Consider the following 18,079-nt stretch of genomic DNA (forward strand, 5'->3'; position numbering starts at 1 on the left):
GAATCCGCACCGTAACTTTAAGCGGAACCGTTTAAAAACTAAGGCAATGAAGAAAAGCAAATTATAATCGATGATTCAGCACGGTATCCAGTCACTTCTCTCAAAAGTGAGATCGCTCCACCTAATTTTGCTCCAACAAAGATATAGTTCACCCCAAACGAGTCACACAAGAATTAGCTTCGCACCATACAAAAGTAACTGCGCTCCAGACTCCGACATTTAGTAGTGCTATACAGGAGATTAAAAACAGACTACATTGTATTTTTCGTTCTTTAAGCGTGGGTGAGACGACCGTAATTAATCTGATTTGACATGTTCCTCATATTGTTTTGTAACTTCCTACATGGAGTGAAGTCAGTTCTCTTGGGAGCGATGCAGCTTCTTGCGGAGAGTGATCTAGCTTTTTGTGGGAGCGAACGTATTGGGAACGATCTCGCATTGGAACGAAGTGACCGTAATGAGCATAGACCTGACAATATTCCAGCACTTTGTGGGCGGATTAGATCTAAATGGCATAATATAATTTTTTGTAAAATTGTAATTAAAAAAATAAATAAATTAACAAGTCTGCGAACAACCGTCAAAGTTGTTTAATGCTCTTCAACTTTTTTAGGGACACAAACAATTGGAGTGAATTTTTTTTTTTTTTTTTTTTTTTTGCAACGAAAATGTCGGAAAGCTCGACACACCCAACCTCTGTTATCTACCCAGCATGCTATGCAAGCAACACAGACCAAGATGGCGGAGGTGGAGAATGCGCTTCTATCTCTAATCGAGAAAGAAATCCCCGAAGGGCGCCAGGCTTTGAGAGATGGCCATGAAAACCTGGCTAAGGTGGCGGCATACTGCGAACAGAAGTATATAGAGACAAATAACCGATATAAATCTGGCGCGGATAGGGGTAAAGCGCTGGAAGAAACTAGAGCCGTTTTGGAGGAAACGAAACAATTCGCTACACAGTCGCTAGCAAGTGTTGCTTATCAGATCAATTCATTGGCTCTAAACATGCTCGGTTTGTTAGATCAACAATCTTTGAAACTGCAGGATATGGAATCGAGGATAAATCATATTTCGGAGGTAAGACTGTCCAAATGTTTACTTCAAAACAAACCTTTTACAAGCTAGAAAGATTGATATTGCTTTACTTTGCCAGAATGACAAACTACGTGTAAGACAGTACATTCTCACACCATCATAAGAAAGAAAATCCTAACATGGGCTAGCAGAGAGGGATTGTAAACTTCAATCTACAGGCGCATTGTCAACTTGAAGCTTAAATTACAGATTCAGCTCATGTGAGAACATTCCATTGTACTAAAACTCAGACTTACACAAGGCTTCCCCTGGCAGCAACTAGTAGGTTGATTTTCTATGAGTGAGAAACCATTTGGCTAATTGCTCAAATGAAAGTTCCCAGGTCATACAAAAGACGTTCTTTGAACCTCTGATGTTTATCTGGGCAGTTTTGAATTTCACAGCTGCAGTGGTCACACTAACAGAAATCCCTAAGTGTTTCACTTGCATGAAGCTAGAAATAACAGTCGATTATTGGATATTGTTCGTCAAAATTTGTGAAATTTTCTGACCTTTTTTACATTGTTATCAGCCTTCACAATCAAGCTCCAAAATGACCCAGCTTTTAGTCAGGAAGAGGTTGTTAAGGGTTGCAAATGGTCTCTGAATTACTTCCAGAGCTGTGAAGTGGTTGAGAGTATTGCTACCTATCCAAGAGACTGCAAAATAAATCTCATTCCTTTAGTTCTTGCTCCTTACCTGGCAAGCTTGACAAAACAAAGCAACTCTCAAGAGTTTGTAACAGGCTCGATTTTTGATTGGTTTTGAAAACAATGAAAAAGAGTAGAAGTTTAATGCCAGTGTCTTGACCAAGCCATGTGTTTGCCAGCTAGGCATGTACAATTCAACCAGAACTCCAATATTTTTGGACTTCTAATCAGAACTTTCCAGAGCTACTTGTTTCCTGACTGCTCATCAAAGGGAACAAAGACTCTGGGAACAAGGTTTGTTTGGAAACTAACTCTATCCACAAAACTCCCTTATGAAAGGTATCAGCTAGCAAAAAGACAAAGAGTCACAGAGAATCAGTGAATAAGGTACTCCAAAAATAAAAGGGTCCTGATGAAACTTTTAAAACTCTTGACATGTAGGTCTTCAATTAGTCAATCAACAGAATACTACAAAATTTGTAGTTCATTTTCAAATTTTTTCACTGGATAGTAGGTAATGTTTTTATTGGTTTATTAGACTGTTGACATTCACAAAGAAAAAGTGGCACGTCGAGAAATAGGAATCTTAGCATCCAGTAAGCCAACTGGACGTACCCACAGAATCATAGCACCAGCAGAACAAGAGAAGCTTGTGAGATATGGAAGAAGAACTACTGACTACTCAATACTGGATCACTTGGGTAAAAAAAAAAAAATTGACAATAGATATTAGCCTAAGTTAACCTTACAGACGTTGCTTTTGCAATGATGCAGATTTCTTCTACTGAGGAGATTTCTTGAGAAATTGTGCACTGATGATGAAGCTCTAAAGTGATCCTTCTAGCTTCTTGGTCCGACACGTTGTTACATGCAAAAATCAAGACTGAGCAACAGTTTACTAATGTGTTGTCTGTTTAGGTCATCACACAGAATCAGATAGCCACTATATACTATAGCTTGCTATAACCCTCTCCTATATCCTAATGGGCAATTTTCAGCTGTTAATATTCATTGTAGCTGCACTCTGAGACTTAGTGGAAAATATTAAATAAATTTGAAATTTGCACAAACAGTACTGTGCATAGAGTTAAGGTATTGTGCCCATTTTTGTTATGAATATTGATAACGTGTTTGACCTTTCTGTAGGGCATGGTGTCAAGACAAGTGATCGCCCAGAAAGTCGGCGCCGACCAAGCAGCAAAAAATTGAAGCCACAAGCACCAGCAGCTGCAGCAGGAAAGGGTAGCTTACGTCAACAGATGCCAGGTGGAGGAACCTCAAGAAGGACGCCACTTACAAAACCTCCGCCCCCTCCTGTACCTCCACCAATGCCTCCTTCTATTCCTTCCTCGGAGCCGGGACCACCCCCACCTTCCTCTGAACCAGTGCCACCTGCAGCTCCTTTTGCACCAGCTGATGATGTCATGGTTCCTCCACCCCCTCCACCCATGGGAGTTCCATCTGCACCACCACCCCCTGGGATACCATCTCCTCCGCCACTTCCCGGTACTCCATCTCCTCCACCGCCTCCTAGCATAGGAGGACCAGTGGCTGCCCCACCTCCACCCCCATCCTTGGCAGCACACCTACCTCCACCAGGTGACTATGATAATTACCATTTACATTGTTTTATTGATAGCGTAGCCAGAGCTACTCTGAGCTACCCTTGAAACCTACGACAAACAAGAATTTGTGTCGCTGTGCATTTTCTTTTTAAGTATGAAACATTTAGATGCAACAAAAGTGTATATATGTAGCAGGGCTGTCAATAAGGGCCGTAACCTGTAGCACCTGCTACAGCTGAGTATTTTTGATGGGCCCTTGATGTTACAGGTGGACTTGCCTACAGCTGATCCAGTTCACTCAAAAGGTAACAAGTTTGTTACTTGGGTGAAGATCAAGGCTGCAGGTGAAAACTTAATGACAGCCCTGTGTAGGTAGGGTTGTAGTTGCTAAAAAAGGTCTGATAGCTAAGAATTACATTGAGCAGACTCCAAAAGATAGTACTGTGTGCCATCTTTGCAGGCAAGCCAACACAGATGTTTTGAGGCATAGGAAATCACCAAACACAATCCTGCAGCTGCCAGCACTGAGCCTTTGTAGCTGTTGGAGCACTATTTCACTCGCAATCCACCATCAAGTGTTCCACTTTATGACAATCAACTTTGTATCCTATGCAGTCATACTAATCCAGTTCTTCTTTTTTATCTAGATTTGTAATATTAGTTGCCATTTTGTGGCATAAATGTTTGTTGATTTCCCTATCGTCAGATGACTTCCAATCTATTCTTTAATAACACTTTTAAATATTTTAATTTCAGATTTAATTCCTCCATCTGAGGTTGATGGGAGTAGTACATATGATTCTGTTGTTGGTAAGAGAACATTGATTTGCTGTAGACTTCTTTCGTTACCTAATCAATTTAGGGAGGGCAAATGGCCCTTCAACAAAATATTTATATTTAGCCATATTTCACTTGTCTCAATATTTTTCATGACACCTTGTCAGTGTCTAGATTTCTTTTGCAAGGCTAAGAAAGGTCCAGGCTTGCAGAAAAGTTTAGTCTCACCATGATGCAAAATTGCAAATCTTCTCTTCACATCTCTCAATTTCTGTGACCTGTACCTCCAACATACTTGCTAAAATTAAGTTGACTTGGCTGCATATCTAATTAAGAATGCTTTTTCCTAATTTCAGATGCAATGAGTCCATTGCCCCCACCACCACCCTCTGAAGATGATTTTTATGCATCGCCATCATCACTACCAATGCCTGCCCCACCAGAGTATTTGTACCAAGTCCCTCCTCCTCCACCAGTGGTAGGACAGTCATGGATACCAAAGAACTACATAGAAAAAGGTACATGTAGGTTGGCATTCAACTGTTTCTCACAGAAATGTATTTATTCAGGTGCAAAAAAACCTTTGTCTCCAAGTTCAAGAAAAGCTGGTCCTCTGTTTGAAGCGATTTTTTAACATGCAATTTTTGGTGCGTCAGTGGTACTGTATGTTAAGATTCAGGAAAGATTAGGAAGCACAAGAAGCTGTTTGCCTGACAATGAAAGTCATCTCTCTAACCAAACCGTAATAGCACAAAGTCTGAAACATGCACTACAATAGAAGCCTTGCGGTCTGAAGAAACTTTATCATTTAATTTCAGAGCTACAGCTGTATGAAATAAGGGGATTGGGGATGAAGGGGGTACCTTATCAAATTACAGGATATACCTCTTACTAACAGAGTTTGAGGGTCGTACTGTAAGTTACAGACCAAGTTTTTTCCCCATCGATTTATGGCCCAAGTGGGTCATAAATCATACGAGGGTCCATAACTTACAGCACAGACCCAGAAGATGACGTTAGTAAGATATTTATTATATCTCTACTGTGTGTCTGATGCGTTTGGGAACGATTTCTATTCACAGGGAATGGCTTCAAATTTATGACGCACCTGGAAAGCAAAACCAGTCAATTTGAAATCGTTTTTAAGTGACAATTTCAGAAGTAAAAGAAAGTTTAAACTCTTACTTGCTATAAAAGTTAAGAATACATGGTGATAAATCACAAAACATTTTGCCAACAAAAACAGCTATAAATTTTAGCAGGTCGTACAGTAGACTACAGCCTGCTAAATTGACCAATCACAACACGCATACTAACTGAGAGATAATAATTTTTGTTATGACATTTGGAGTATATTTTGGAAGAACGTTTATCATTGGTAAATATATTAATTGGTGTAACTTGTTTGCTGTCTTCCAGTGGTGTCCCTGTATGAATATGTACAACAGAGGGACGATGAGCTCACATTTCAGGAGGGAGTTATTATATATGTGATCAAGAAAAATGATGATGGCTGGTATGAGGGTGTCACAGATGGAGGTGCAACTGGCCTATTTCCAGGAAACTATGTGGAAGTTTGCCTTTGATCTGAAATAGCTAATATCTTAATCTTTTCACTCCCTTGATTACCAAGGTTTTGACCCAAAGTAAAATTTGCAGTAATGTTACAAATAAGCAGCATGGAAGTTCTGTTAGATGGTTTCTTATGAATGGTGGTACAAAAGGTTGAATCCATAGGCTAATAGCATGGCATATAGAACTGTACTATTTAGGAAATAGAACACATGTGCTGTGTTTCTATTGAGTTCAAGAAACACAAGTGGAAGTTTGAGAGAATGAGAAACGCTGTGGAAACACGAGCCAACAGGTGAGTGTTTCCACAGCTTTTTCAAGTTCTCCCAAACTTCCAGAGGTTTTTTTATAACTCTATAGATACACAAAGAACATGTTTTCTATTTCTTTTACAAAATTCCATGATCATCAAAATGTACGTCTCCTTCCTCACACCATCATTATGTCAGCAGTTCATGCTAGTTCTGTGTTTCTATAAGGTTTTTACCAATCTGCACGTATATTTTCTTTGGACTATTTTCTATATTCTGCCCAGTAGTTTTTAACTGAATTATGGTCACATTGTAAGATTTTATCCGCCGACAGAAAAATCTTCATGCAGCGTAATATTTTGATCAGTACCACATAAAAGTACTGCATGTCAATGGTCACAACAACTCTTGGAGTGCAAAGATTTCTGATCAATATAAAGAAATGAAGGGGGTGCTTGGAAAAACACCCTTAAGTGACTTATGATAAACTGTCAGATTCTCCTTTTTATTCCCTTGTGAAACACAAGGGGAATTTGACATTACATCAACAGTCACCAAGGGCCTTCTTCTGCGCGCCCATTCAAGTGGTCATTTTTGTGAGTCAAAAAAAGTTCTGTAATATACCAACCATGCAACCTGAGAAAGTTAAGTGAACTACTTGCTGATGTTACTAATAGAATAATACAATATTAGTATCACCCAACTAGTGGACTAATGCAAATCCTGCATTTTAATTGGCTACACTACTAGAGGTCTATTAGTAATAGTCCTCAAGTAGCGAAATTGGCGCAATCGAGCACGACACTTTGTTTCGTTTTATTCCCAAATAAACATTTCTTCAACTTGCATTTGCTAACTTTATTACTGTCTTTTCTGTCCGACTCGTTAGGTGATACTAAAACAATTAGACCCTTCGCCATCAAGGGCCACGGGTCTAATTGTTAATTATTTCAAGTCATTTTCAAAATAACTCTTATTAAATCACACATGATCTCTCTGTAAGAAAACATGTAGGTGGGTGGGTGTGGGAAATGTCTTGAAACTTCTCCTTACCCTATGTGTGGCCCAAAATTTGATGCTCATCCCATTTTCATCTCAGAATCATACCCAGTTCCTGATAAGAGTGCATATTTGTTTAAATATTATGTTAAAAATAAATTCTTTGAGTAAGCCAAACTTTCTAGAATAGTTGTACATTTTAAAATAATCACAAATATTGCAGAGTAAATTAAATATAAGTATTGCTTCAAGATTTTATTTTGCTGCCACTAATGCTCCAATTTTGATGTGGATTCCTCTCTTCTTGAGAATCTTTTCGGTCAGTGTACTGTGGAGTCCCGATTTTTCGAACCTCCAAGGAAACAAAAATTGGTTCGAAAAATTGAGGGTTCAAGAAATTGGAATTCCACTGTATTATTGTGTCACTCAATTTCAATTATGGAAAATATGTCATGGTGTGTTTTATATTGATGTTGTTTTCCATATTCAACCTAGTATCTAAAATTCTATGAAAAAATTATGTGTCGCTTAAAATTAATGTGGTCACTTTTGCCGGGAAAACAAAAACAGAAGCTTCCCCTCTGCCATAGTTTACTGATTAATATGTAAATATTTTGATAAAAATAAAGATTTTTTTTTTGACAACTTTTTGTTATGAGGTCCAATAGTCCCATGCAGGAGTGGTCTCCTTGATGGAGGTAACTTTTCTCAACCCCCAATCCATCAGCCTTGGTTACCATCACCTTGTTATCCTGGGTAACAGATACCTTATCTTGCATGTGTTGAGTATAATAAGCTGAAGACATACAAGATAAGTTGGTACACACATGTGTGAAACAGAAATCTGGTAAATTAAATCATGTTTCCAACTGCATAGCATCAAAAGGAATATCTTCAAGGAAAAAAATGATTATTATTTTTTGTTGTTGTTGCTGCTACTGCTACTGGTTAGAATTACAATAAGACTCTTGCAAAGGAGCCAGCCATAGAAAACAGATACCTCTTTCATTTCTCGCTTTATATTCCGGGAAATAAAAGACTAAAGCCATCAATACACTGCGTTCAATTATAGAGAAAAATAGCTCAGATAGTGCGGGTGTTGAGTAAATAAAATGATCGCTCTATTGACGGCATGTTTGTTTTTTGCAATCCTTGTGCGCGCGCTGGATTGCGCGCGAAAACTGTGTTCGGCCACCTTAAACACTTCCATCGCTCCTCGTTCTCCGTTGTGACGGTTTCCGCGCGGAAATTCTTTTCATTTGTTGACCCGGCATACTATGCTGCATGCAATTCAACGCTAGCTCCAAGATGTCTGAGGAAGTCAACAGTGCGATCCTGTCACTATTGGAGAAAGAAATCCCTGAAGGACGCCAGGGTTTGAGAGATGGCCATGAAAACCTGGCGGGAAAAAGCGAGCTTCCGATTGGCTGAAAAATGACTGTTTTGTTCTGATTGGTCAGATTTAGCGTGCTCGGCAAAGAAAGCAAGGTCGAGGAATTACTACAAATCATTTATTTAAAAGAGTTCAAGAGTCCATCATGGGTTATGAGCCATTATACCATACATACTCTGCATGTATGGTAACGTATGCATAATGTTTCGGGGCGTTTTTGGTTTTATTTTAGTTTAGTTTCCTATATTTTGGGGGCGGTATTTTTAATAAAACAATTATTCCACTCGCGCTTGTTGGATATGAGATGATTATATATAGCCAACTCAGCGCTACCTGCCTCAGTGGCGGATCCAGACCTTGAGCTAAGGGGGGACGGGGCGTAGGAGGCGTTTTTGTTTTGCTTGCCCTGCCGGCTTTTCCTCCTTCTGTGATTTTTTCCTTTTTTACCCAAAATAAGGGGGGCGGACCCCCGTACCCCTTCCCTAGATCCTTCACTGTGCCTCGTTGGCTATCTACCATCTCATATTCAACAACTGCGATGGAAATAATTGTTAAATATTTTACTTACATTTTTCTGGCAGCTTTGTGTGGCGTGTTTGGAAGCTTCTGCTTGAATCGAGGTCTGCAGCTGGAGAAGGCAGCCCCTGCAGCGCTGATGAGAAATGTTGACATCCTGCTGGCGTTTCTCTTTGATTACGCCTTCTTCGGCCAGCAGCCGAGCCTCCTCACCCTGCTAGGGGGCTTGCTTGTGGTGCTGTCAACTGGTGGAGTGGCGCTGGCCAAATGGTGGAGGTCACGTGACTCCAGTTTATAAAATGGCTGAGATGCACATCAAAACTCGTGATCATATTAACGTAGTATTTTGAGGTTGAAATAACGATATTTTCGTGGACTTTTGTTGCATGAAATTCCGTGAATTTACTGCTTTAATGTTGTTTTCTATCTGTAACGACGTGATCTGTTCACAAAAATTCGTAAGATGAATATGTAACGGTGATCTGTGAAATAAGACAGCTAGAATCGACAATTTAATTTTTCATTTGTAAGGCCGTTATCGCTATGAATAGAAATACGAGATAGATAAGAGATGAAAAAACCCTTTCCTATTTTCCGAAAAGCAAGATCTTGTATCTCATTTCATCTTTAACACCAATCCCTTTTCAGAAACTAGATTAAGACATCAATATTTCACTTGATCATGAAAATCGGATAAAATGAAGAAACTTCGTAAAACCGTAACTATACATTTTCAAGACCAAAATATACGTTGTGATCAGAGGTTCTTTTTTTCTCTGTTCACGACACCGCAGCGGACGAAAACGAATGCCTGACGGCAGGTTGAACTAAATTATTGAGATTTTTATCCTTAGAAATGGTAGTTCAAACAGGTGCTCTAGTTGGAAACAGAAATATCTGAGGGGTGCATAGTAACGAAGGTATTTGCCAGAGTGTAATCCGGGGGGTACTCCCTTACAAGGGCTATATAAGTATGTGCGGCCCTAAAGGGTACGGGTTTTCAGCCGTTTTGGTCATAAATAGGGCATCGATTTTGGCCATTTTGGTCAGAAATAGGGTATGTTTTCTGCACTCTGGTCTTGAATTAAGTATGTTTTTTAGAAGAAGCTTTTTTTTCATCATTATCGATAAGACCGTCAACAAAAGCCCTTCATAAGTTATGTTAAGATCAACTGTGCCAGCTGCAACAGAAGTTTTCGTCAGGTCATAAATAGGGTAGGGAAAATCGCAGATTTTGGTCATAAATAGGGTTTTGGGAGGTGGGCCGCACACCCCCACCCAATTTTTCTGGGAATACCCCCCTCCCGGGAGTGTAATATACCTGCATTTAGCTGATTGTATCGTGTGTTTGAGTTTTACCTTATAAAACTGAGTGCTCTTAAATGAAGATCCAGTAAAATGCTTTGGTCCGATGTCATTGTTTGCTGACAAGTTGAGTCGTTTCATTCTCAATAATGAAGTCGTTTTGGAATAACTGTTTTTTGAACAATAAGCATTAATTTAGATTGCAAAAAAAAAAAATGGAATCCGCACCGTAACTTTAAGCGGAACCGTTTAAAAACTAAGGCAATGAAGAAAAGCAAATTATAATGGATGATTCAGCACGGTATCCAGTCACTTCTCTCAAAAGTGAGATCGCTCCACCTGATTTTGCTCCAACAAAGATATAGTTCACCCCAAACGAGTCACACAAGAATTAGCCTCGCACCATACAAAAGTAACTGCGCTCCAGACTCCGACATTTAGTAGTGCTATACAGGAGATTAAAAACAGACTACATTGTATTTTTCGTTCTTTAAGCGTGGGTGAGACGACCGTAATTAATCTGATGTGACATGTTCCTCATATTGTTTTGTAACTTCCTACATGGAGTGAAGTCAGTTCTCTTGGGAGCGATGCAGCTTCTTGCGGAGAGTGATCTAGCTTTTTGTGGGAGCGAACGTATTGGGAACGATCTCGCATTGGAACGAAGTGACCGTAATGAGCATAGACCTGACAATATTCCAGCACTTTGTGGGCGGATTAGATCTAAATGGCATAATATAATTTTTTGTAAAATTGTAATTAAAAAATAAATAAATTAACAAGTCTGCGAACAACCGTCAAAGTTGTTTAATGCTCTTCAACTTTTTTAGGGACACAAACAATTGGAGTGAATTTTTTTTTTTTTTTTTTTGCAACGAAAATGTCGGAAAGCTCGACACACCCAACCTCTGTTATCTACCCAGCATGCTATGCAAGCAACACAGACCAAGATGACGGAGGTGGAGAATGCGCTTCTATCTCTAATCGAGAAAGAAATCCCCGAAGGGCGCCAGGCTTTGAGAGATGGCCATGAAAACCTGGCTAAGGTGGCGGCATACTGCGAACAGAAGTATATAGAGACAAATAACCGATATAAATCTGGCGCGGATAGGGGTAAAGCGCTGGAAGAAACTAGAGCCGTTTTGGAGGAAACGAAACAATTCGCTACACAGTCGCTAGCAAGTGTTGCTTATCAGATCAATTCATTGGCTCTAAACATGCTCGGTTTGTTAGATCAACAATCTTTGAAACTGCAGGATATGGAATCGAGGATAAATCATATTTCGGAGGTAAGACTGTCCAAATGTTTACTTCAAAACAAACCTTTTACAAGCTAGAAAGATTGATATTGCTTTACTTTGCCAGAATGACAAACTACGTGTAAGACAGTACATTCTCACACCATCATAAGAAAGAAAATCCTAACATGGGCTAGCAGAGAGGGATTGTAAACTTCAATCTACAGGCGCATTGTCAACTTGAAGCTTAAATTACAGATTCAGCTCATGTGAGAACATTCCATTGTACTAAAACTCAGACTTACACAAGGCTTCCCCTGGCAGCAACTAGTAGGTTGATTTTCTATGAGTGAGAAACCATTTGGCTAATTGCTCAAATGAAAGTTCCCAGGTCATACAAAAGACGTTCTTTGAACCTCTGATGTTTATCTGGGCAGTTTTGAATTTCACAGCTGCAGTGGTCACACTAACAGAAATCCCAAAGTGTTTCACTTGCATGAAGCTAGAAATAACAGTCGATTATTGGATATTGTTCGTCAAAATTTGTGAAATTTTCTGACCTTTTTTACATTGTTATCAGCCTTCACAATCAAGCTCCAAAATGACCCAGCTTTTAGTCAGGAAGAGGTTGTTAAGGGTTGCAAATGGTCTCTGAATTACTTCCAGAGCTGTGAAGTGGTTGAGAGTATTGCTACCTATCCAAGAGACTGCAAAATAAATCTCATTCCTTTAGTTCTTGCTCCTTACCTGGCAAGCTTGACAAAACAAAGCAACTCTCAAGAGTTTGTAACAGGCTCGATTTTTTATTGGTTTTGAAAACAATGAAAAAGAGAAGAAGTTTAATGCCAGTGTCTTGACCAAGCCATGTGTTTGCCAGCTAGGCATGTACAATTCAACCAGAACTCCAATATTTTTGGACTTCTAATCAGAACTTTCCAGAGCTACTTGTTTCCTGACTGCTCATCAAAGGGAACAAAGACTCCGGGAACAAGGTTTGTTTGGAAACTAACTCTATCCACAAAACTCCCTTATGAAAGGTATCAGCTAGCAAAAAGACAAAGAGTCACAGAGAATCTGTGAATAAGGTACTCCAAAAATAAAAGGGTCCTGATGAAACTTTTAAAACTCTTGACATGTAGGTCTTCAATTAGTCAATCAACAGAATACTACAAAATTTGTAGTTCATTTTCAAATTTTTTCACTGGATAGTAGGTAATGTTTTTATTGGTTTATTAGACTGTTGACATTCACAAAGAAAAAGTGGCGCGTCGAGAAATAGGAATCTTAGCATCCAGTAAGCCAACTGGACGTACCCACAGAATCATAGCACCAGCAGAACAAGAGAAGCTTGTGAGATATGGAAGAAGAACTACTGACTACTCAATACTGGATCACTTGGGTAAAAAAAAAAAAATTGACAATAGATATTAGCCTAAGTTAACCTTACAGACGTTGCTTTTGCAATGATGCAGATTTCTTCTACTGAGGAGATTTCTTGAGAAATTGTGCACTGATGATGAAGCTCTAAAGTGATCCTTCTAGCTTCTTGGTCCGACACGTTGTTACATGCAAAAATCAAGACTGAGCAACAGTTTACTAATGTGTTGTCTGTTTAGGTCATCACACAGAATCAGATAGCCACTATATGCTATAGCTTGCTATAACCCTCTCCTATATCCTAATGGGCAATTTTCAGCTGTTAATATTCATTGTAGCTGCACTCTGAGACTTAGTGGAAAATATTAAATAAATTTGAAATTTGCACAAACAGTACTGTGCATAGAGTTAAGGTATTGTGCCCATTTTTGTTATGAATATTGACAACGTGCTTGACCTTTCTGTAGGGCATGGTGTCAAGACAAGTGATCGCCCAGAAAGTCGGCGCCGACCAAGCAGCAAAAAATTGAAGCCACAAGCACCAGCAGCTGCAGCAGGAAAGGGTAGCTTACGTCAACAGATGCCAGGTGGAGGAACCTCAAGAAGGACGCCACTTACAAAACCTCCACCCCCTCCTGTACCTCCACCAATGCCTCCTTCTATTCCTTCCTCAGAGCCAGAACCACCCCCACCTCCCTCTGAACCAGTGCCACCTGCAGCTCCTTTTGCACCAGCTGGTGATGTCATGGTTCCTCCACCCCCTCCACCCATGGGAGTTCCATCTGCACCACCACCCCCTGGGATACCATCTCCTCCGCCACTTCCCGGTACTCCATCTCCTCCACCGCCTCCTAGCATAGGAGGACCAGTGGCTGCCCCACCTCCACCCCCATCCTTGGCAGCACACCTACCTCCACCAGGTGACTATGATAATTACCGTTTACATTGTTTTATTGATAGCATAGCCAGAGCTACTCTGAGCTACCCTTGAAACCTACGACAAACAAGAATTTGTGTCGCTGTGCATTTTCTTTTTAACTACGAAACATATAGATGCAACAAAAGTGTATATATGTAGCAGGGCTGTCAATAAGGGCTGTAACCTGTAGCACCTGCTACAGCTGAGTATTTTTGATGGGCCCTTGATGTTACAGGTGGACTTGCCTACAGCTGATCCAGTTCACTCAAAAGGTAACAAGTTTGTTACTTGGGTGAAGATCAAGGCTGCAGGTGAAAACTTAATGACAGCCCTGTGTAGGTAGGGTTGTAGTTGCTAAAAAAGGTCTGATAGCTAAGAATTACATTGGGCAGACTCCAAAAGATAGTACTGTGTGCCATCTTTGCAGGCAAGCCAACACAGATGTTTTGAGGCATAGGAAATCACCAAACACAATCCTGCAGCCGCCAGCACTGAGCCCTTGTAGCAGTTGGAGCACTATTTCACTTGCAATCCACCGTCAAGTGTTCCACTTTATGACAATCAACTTTGTATCCTATGCAGTCATACTAATCCAGTTCTTCTTTTTTATCTAGATTTGTAATATTAGTTGCCATTTTGTGGCATAAATGTTTGTTGATTTCCCTATCCTCAGATGACTTCCAATCTATTCTTTAATAACACTTTTAAATATTTTAATTTCAGATTTAATTCCTCCATCTGAGGTTGATGGGAGTAGCACATATGAGTCTGTTGTTGGTAAGGGAACATTGATTTGCTGTAGACTTCTTTCGTTACCTAATCAATTTAGGGATGGCAAATGGCCCTTCAACAAAATATTTATATTTAGCCATATTTCACTTGTCTCAATATTTTTCATGACACCTTGTCAGTGTCTAGATTTCTTTTGCAAGGCTAAGAAAGGTCCAGGCTTGCAGAGAAGTTTAGTCTCACCATGATGCAAAATTGCAAATCTTCTCTTCACATCTCTCAATTTCTGTGACCTATACCTCCAACATACTTGCTAAAATTAAGTTGACTTGGCTGCATATCTAATTAAGAATGCTTTTTCCTAATTTCAGATGCAATGAGTCCATTGCCCCCACCACCACCCTCTGAAGGTGATTTTTATGCATCGCCATCATCACTACCAATGCCTGCCCCACCAGAGGATTTGTACCAAGTCCCTCCTCCTCCACCAGTGGTAGGGCAGTCATGGATACCAAAGAACTACATAGAAAAAGGTACATGTAGGTTGGCATTCAACTCTTTCTCACAGATATGTATTTATTCAGGTGCAAAAAAACCTTTGTCTCCAAGTTCAAGAAAAGCTGGTCCTCTGTTTGAAGCGATTTTTTAACTGGCAATTTTTGGTGCGTCAGTGGTACTGTATGTTAAGATTCAGTAAAGATTAGGAAGCACAAGAGGCTCTTTACCTGACAATGAAAGTCATCTCTCTAACCAAACCATAATAGCACAAAGTCTGAAACATGCACTACAATAGAAGCCTTGTGGTCTGAAGAAACTTTATCATTTAATTTCAGAGCTACAGCTGTATGAAATAAGGGGATTGGGGATGAAGGGGGTACCTTATCAAATTACAGGATATACCTCTTACTAACCGAGTTTGAGGGTCGTACTGTAAGTTACAGACCAAGTTTTTTTCCCCATCGATTTATGGCCCAAGTGGGTCATAAATCATACGAGGGTCCATAACTTACAGCACAGACCCAGAAGATGACGTTAGTAAGATATTTATTATATCTCTACTGTGTGTCTGATGCGTTTGGGAACGATTTCTATTCACAGGGAATGGCTTCAAATTTATGACGCACCTGGAAAGCAAAACAAGTCAATTTGAAATCGTTTTTAAGTGACAATTTCAGAAGTAAAAGAAAGTTTAAACTCTTACTTGCTATAAAAGTTAAGAATACATGGTGATAAATCACAAAACATTTTGCCAACAAAAACAGCTATAAATTTTAGCAGGTCGTACAGTAGACTACAGCCTGCTAAATTGACCAATCACAACACGCATACTAACTGAGAGATAATAATTTTTGTTATGACATTTGGAGTATATTTTGGAAGAACGTTTATCATTGGTAAATATATTAATTGGTGTAACTTGTTTGCTGTCTTCCAGTGGTGTCCCTGTATGAATATGTACAACAGAGGGACGATGAGCTCACATTTCAGGAGGGAGCTATTATATATGTGATCAAGAAAAATGATTATGGCTGGTATGAGGGTGTCACAGATGGAGGTGCAACTGGCCTATTTCCAGGAAACTATGTGGAAGTTTGCCTTTGATCTGAAATAGCTAATATCTTAATCTTTTCACTCCCTTGATTACCAAGGTTTTGACCCAAAGTAAAATTTGCAGTAATGTTACAAATAAGCAGCATGGAAGTTCTGTTAGATGGTTTCTTATGAATGGTGGTACAAAAGGTTGAATCCATAGGCTAATAGTATGGCATAAAGAACTGTACTATTTAGGAAATAGAACACATGTGCTGTGTTTCTATTGAGTTCAAGAAACGCAAGTGGAAGTTTGAGAGAATGAGAAACGCTGTGGAAACACGAGCCAACAGGTGAGTGTTTCCACAGCTTTTTCAAGTTCTCCCAAACTTCCAGAGGTTTTTCTATAACTCTATAGATACACAAAGAACATGTTTTCTATTTCTTTTACAAAATTCCATGATCATCAAAATGTACGTCTCCTTGCTCACACCATCATTATGTCAGCAGTTCATGCTAGTTCTGTGTTTCTATAAAGTTTTAACCAATCTGCACGTATATTTTCTTTGGACTATTTTCTATATTCTGCCCAGTAGTTTTTAACTGAATTATGGTCACATTGTAAGATTTTATCCGCCGACAGAAAAATCTTCATGCAGCGTAATATTTTGATCAGTACCACATAAGAGTACTGCATGTCAATGGTCACAACAACTCTTGGAGTGAAAAGATTTCTGATCAATATAAAGAAATGAAGGGGGTGCTTGGAAAAACACCCTTAAGTGACTTATGATAAACTGTCAGATTCTCCTTTGTATTCCCTTGTGAAACACAAGGGGAATTTGACATTACATCAACAGTCACCAAGGGCCTTCTTCTGCGCACCCATTCAAGTGGTCATTTTTGTGAGTCAAAAAAAGTTCTGTAATATACCAACCATGCAACCTGAGAAAGTTAAGTGAACTACTTGCTGATGTTACTAATAGAATGATACAATATTAGTATCACCCAACTAGTGGACTAATGCAAATCCTGCATTATAATTGGCTACACTACTAGAGGTCTATTAGTAATAGTCCTCAAGTAGCGAAATTGGGGCAATCGAGCACGACACTTTGTTTCGTTTTATTCGCAAATAAACATTTCTTCAACTGGCATTTGCTAACTTTATTATTGTCTTTTCTGTCCAACTAGTTGGGTGATACTAAAACAATTAGACCCTTCGCCCTCAAGGGCCACGGGTCTAATTGTTAATTATTTCAAGTCATTTTCAAAATAACTCTTATTAAATCACACATGATCTCTCTGTAAGAAAACATATAGGTGGGTGGGTGTGGGAAATGTCTTGAAACTCTTCCTTACCCTATGTGTGGCCCAAAATTTGATGCTCATCCCATTTTTATCTCAGAATCATACCCAGTTCCTGAAAAGAGTGCATACTTGTTTAAATATTATGTTAAAAATATATTCTTTGAGTAAGCCAAACATTCTAGAATAGTTGTACATTTTAAAATAATCACAAATATTGCAGAGTAAATTAAATATAAGTAATGCTTCAAGATTTTATTTTGCTGCCACTAATGCTCCAATTTGGATGTGGTTTCCTCTCTTCTTGAGAATTTTTTCAATCACTGTGCAGTGGAATCCCGATTTTTCGAACCTCCAAGGGAAACAAAATTTGGTTCAAAAAATCAGACAGTTCAAGAAATCAGGATTAAAATTACAGTGTTCGACTGAGGAGAGGGAAATGATTTTTGGTTCAAGTTATCAGGAGTTCGAAAAAATGAGAGTTTGAGAAATCGGGATTCCACTGTATTACTGTGTCGCTCAATTTCAATTATGGAAAATATGTCATGGTTTATATTGATGTTGTTTTCCACATTCGACCTAGTATCTAAAAATCTATGGAAAATATTACATGTCCCTTAAAATTAATGTGGTCACTCTTTTGCCGGGAAAACAAAAATAGAAGCTTGCCCTCTGCCATAGTTTACTGATTAATATGTAAATATTTTGATAAAAATAAAGATTTTTTTTTTTTGACAACTTTTTGTTATGAGGTCCAATAGTCCCACGCAGGAGTGGTCTCCTTGATGGAGGTAACTTTTCTCAACCCCCAATCCATCAGCCTTGGTTACCATCACCTGCTTGTTATCCTGGGTAACAGATACTTTATCTTGCATT

The 18,079-nt window shown here is 39.2% G+C and overlaps 1 protein-coding gene across 1 annotated transcript; it reads left to right on the plus strand.

The window, feature by feature from the left end:
* Positions 1 to 690: 690 nt before the first annotated feature.
* LOC145486939 (uncharacterized) lies at positions 691 to 17,947 on the plus strand. The gene is made up of 16 exons (XM_081465646.1): positions 691 to 1,077; positions 2,263 to 2,425; positions 2,871 to 3,323; positions 4,046 to 4,099; positions 4,423 to 4,584; positions 5,486 to 5,649; positions 5,839 to 5,933; positions 8,190 to 8,263; positions 8,863 to 9,078; positions 10,598 to 10,602; positions 11,026 to 11,391; positions 12,577 to 12,739; positions 13,185 to 13,637; positions 14,360 to 14,413; positions 14,737 to 14,898; positions 15,801 to 17,947. Exons 1-16 carry the CDS (start codon positions 718 to 720, stop codon positions 15,965 to 15,967), a joined length of 3,111 nt encoding a protein of 1,036 aa, XP_081321772.1. The 5' UTR covers positions 691 to 717; the 3' UTR covers positions 15,968 to 17,947.
* The last annotated feature ends 132 nt before the right edge of the window (positions 17,948 to 18,079 follow it).

The sequence above is a fragment of the Orbicella franksi genome, chromosome 5, assembly GCF_964199315.1.
Source record: "Orbicella franksi chromosome 5, jaOrbFran1.1, whole genome shotgun sequence".
NCBI lineage: Eukaryota > Metazoa > Cnidaria > Anthozoa > Scleractinia > Merulinidae > Orbicella > Orbicella franksi.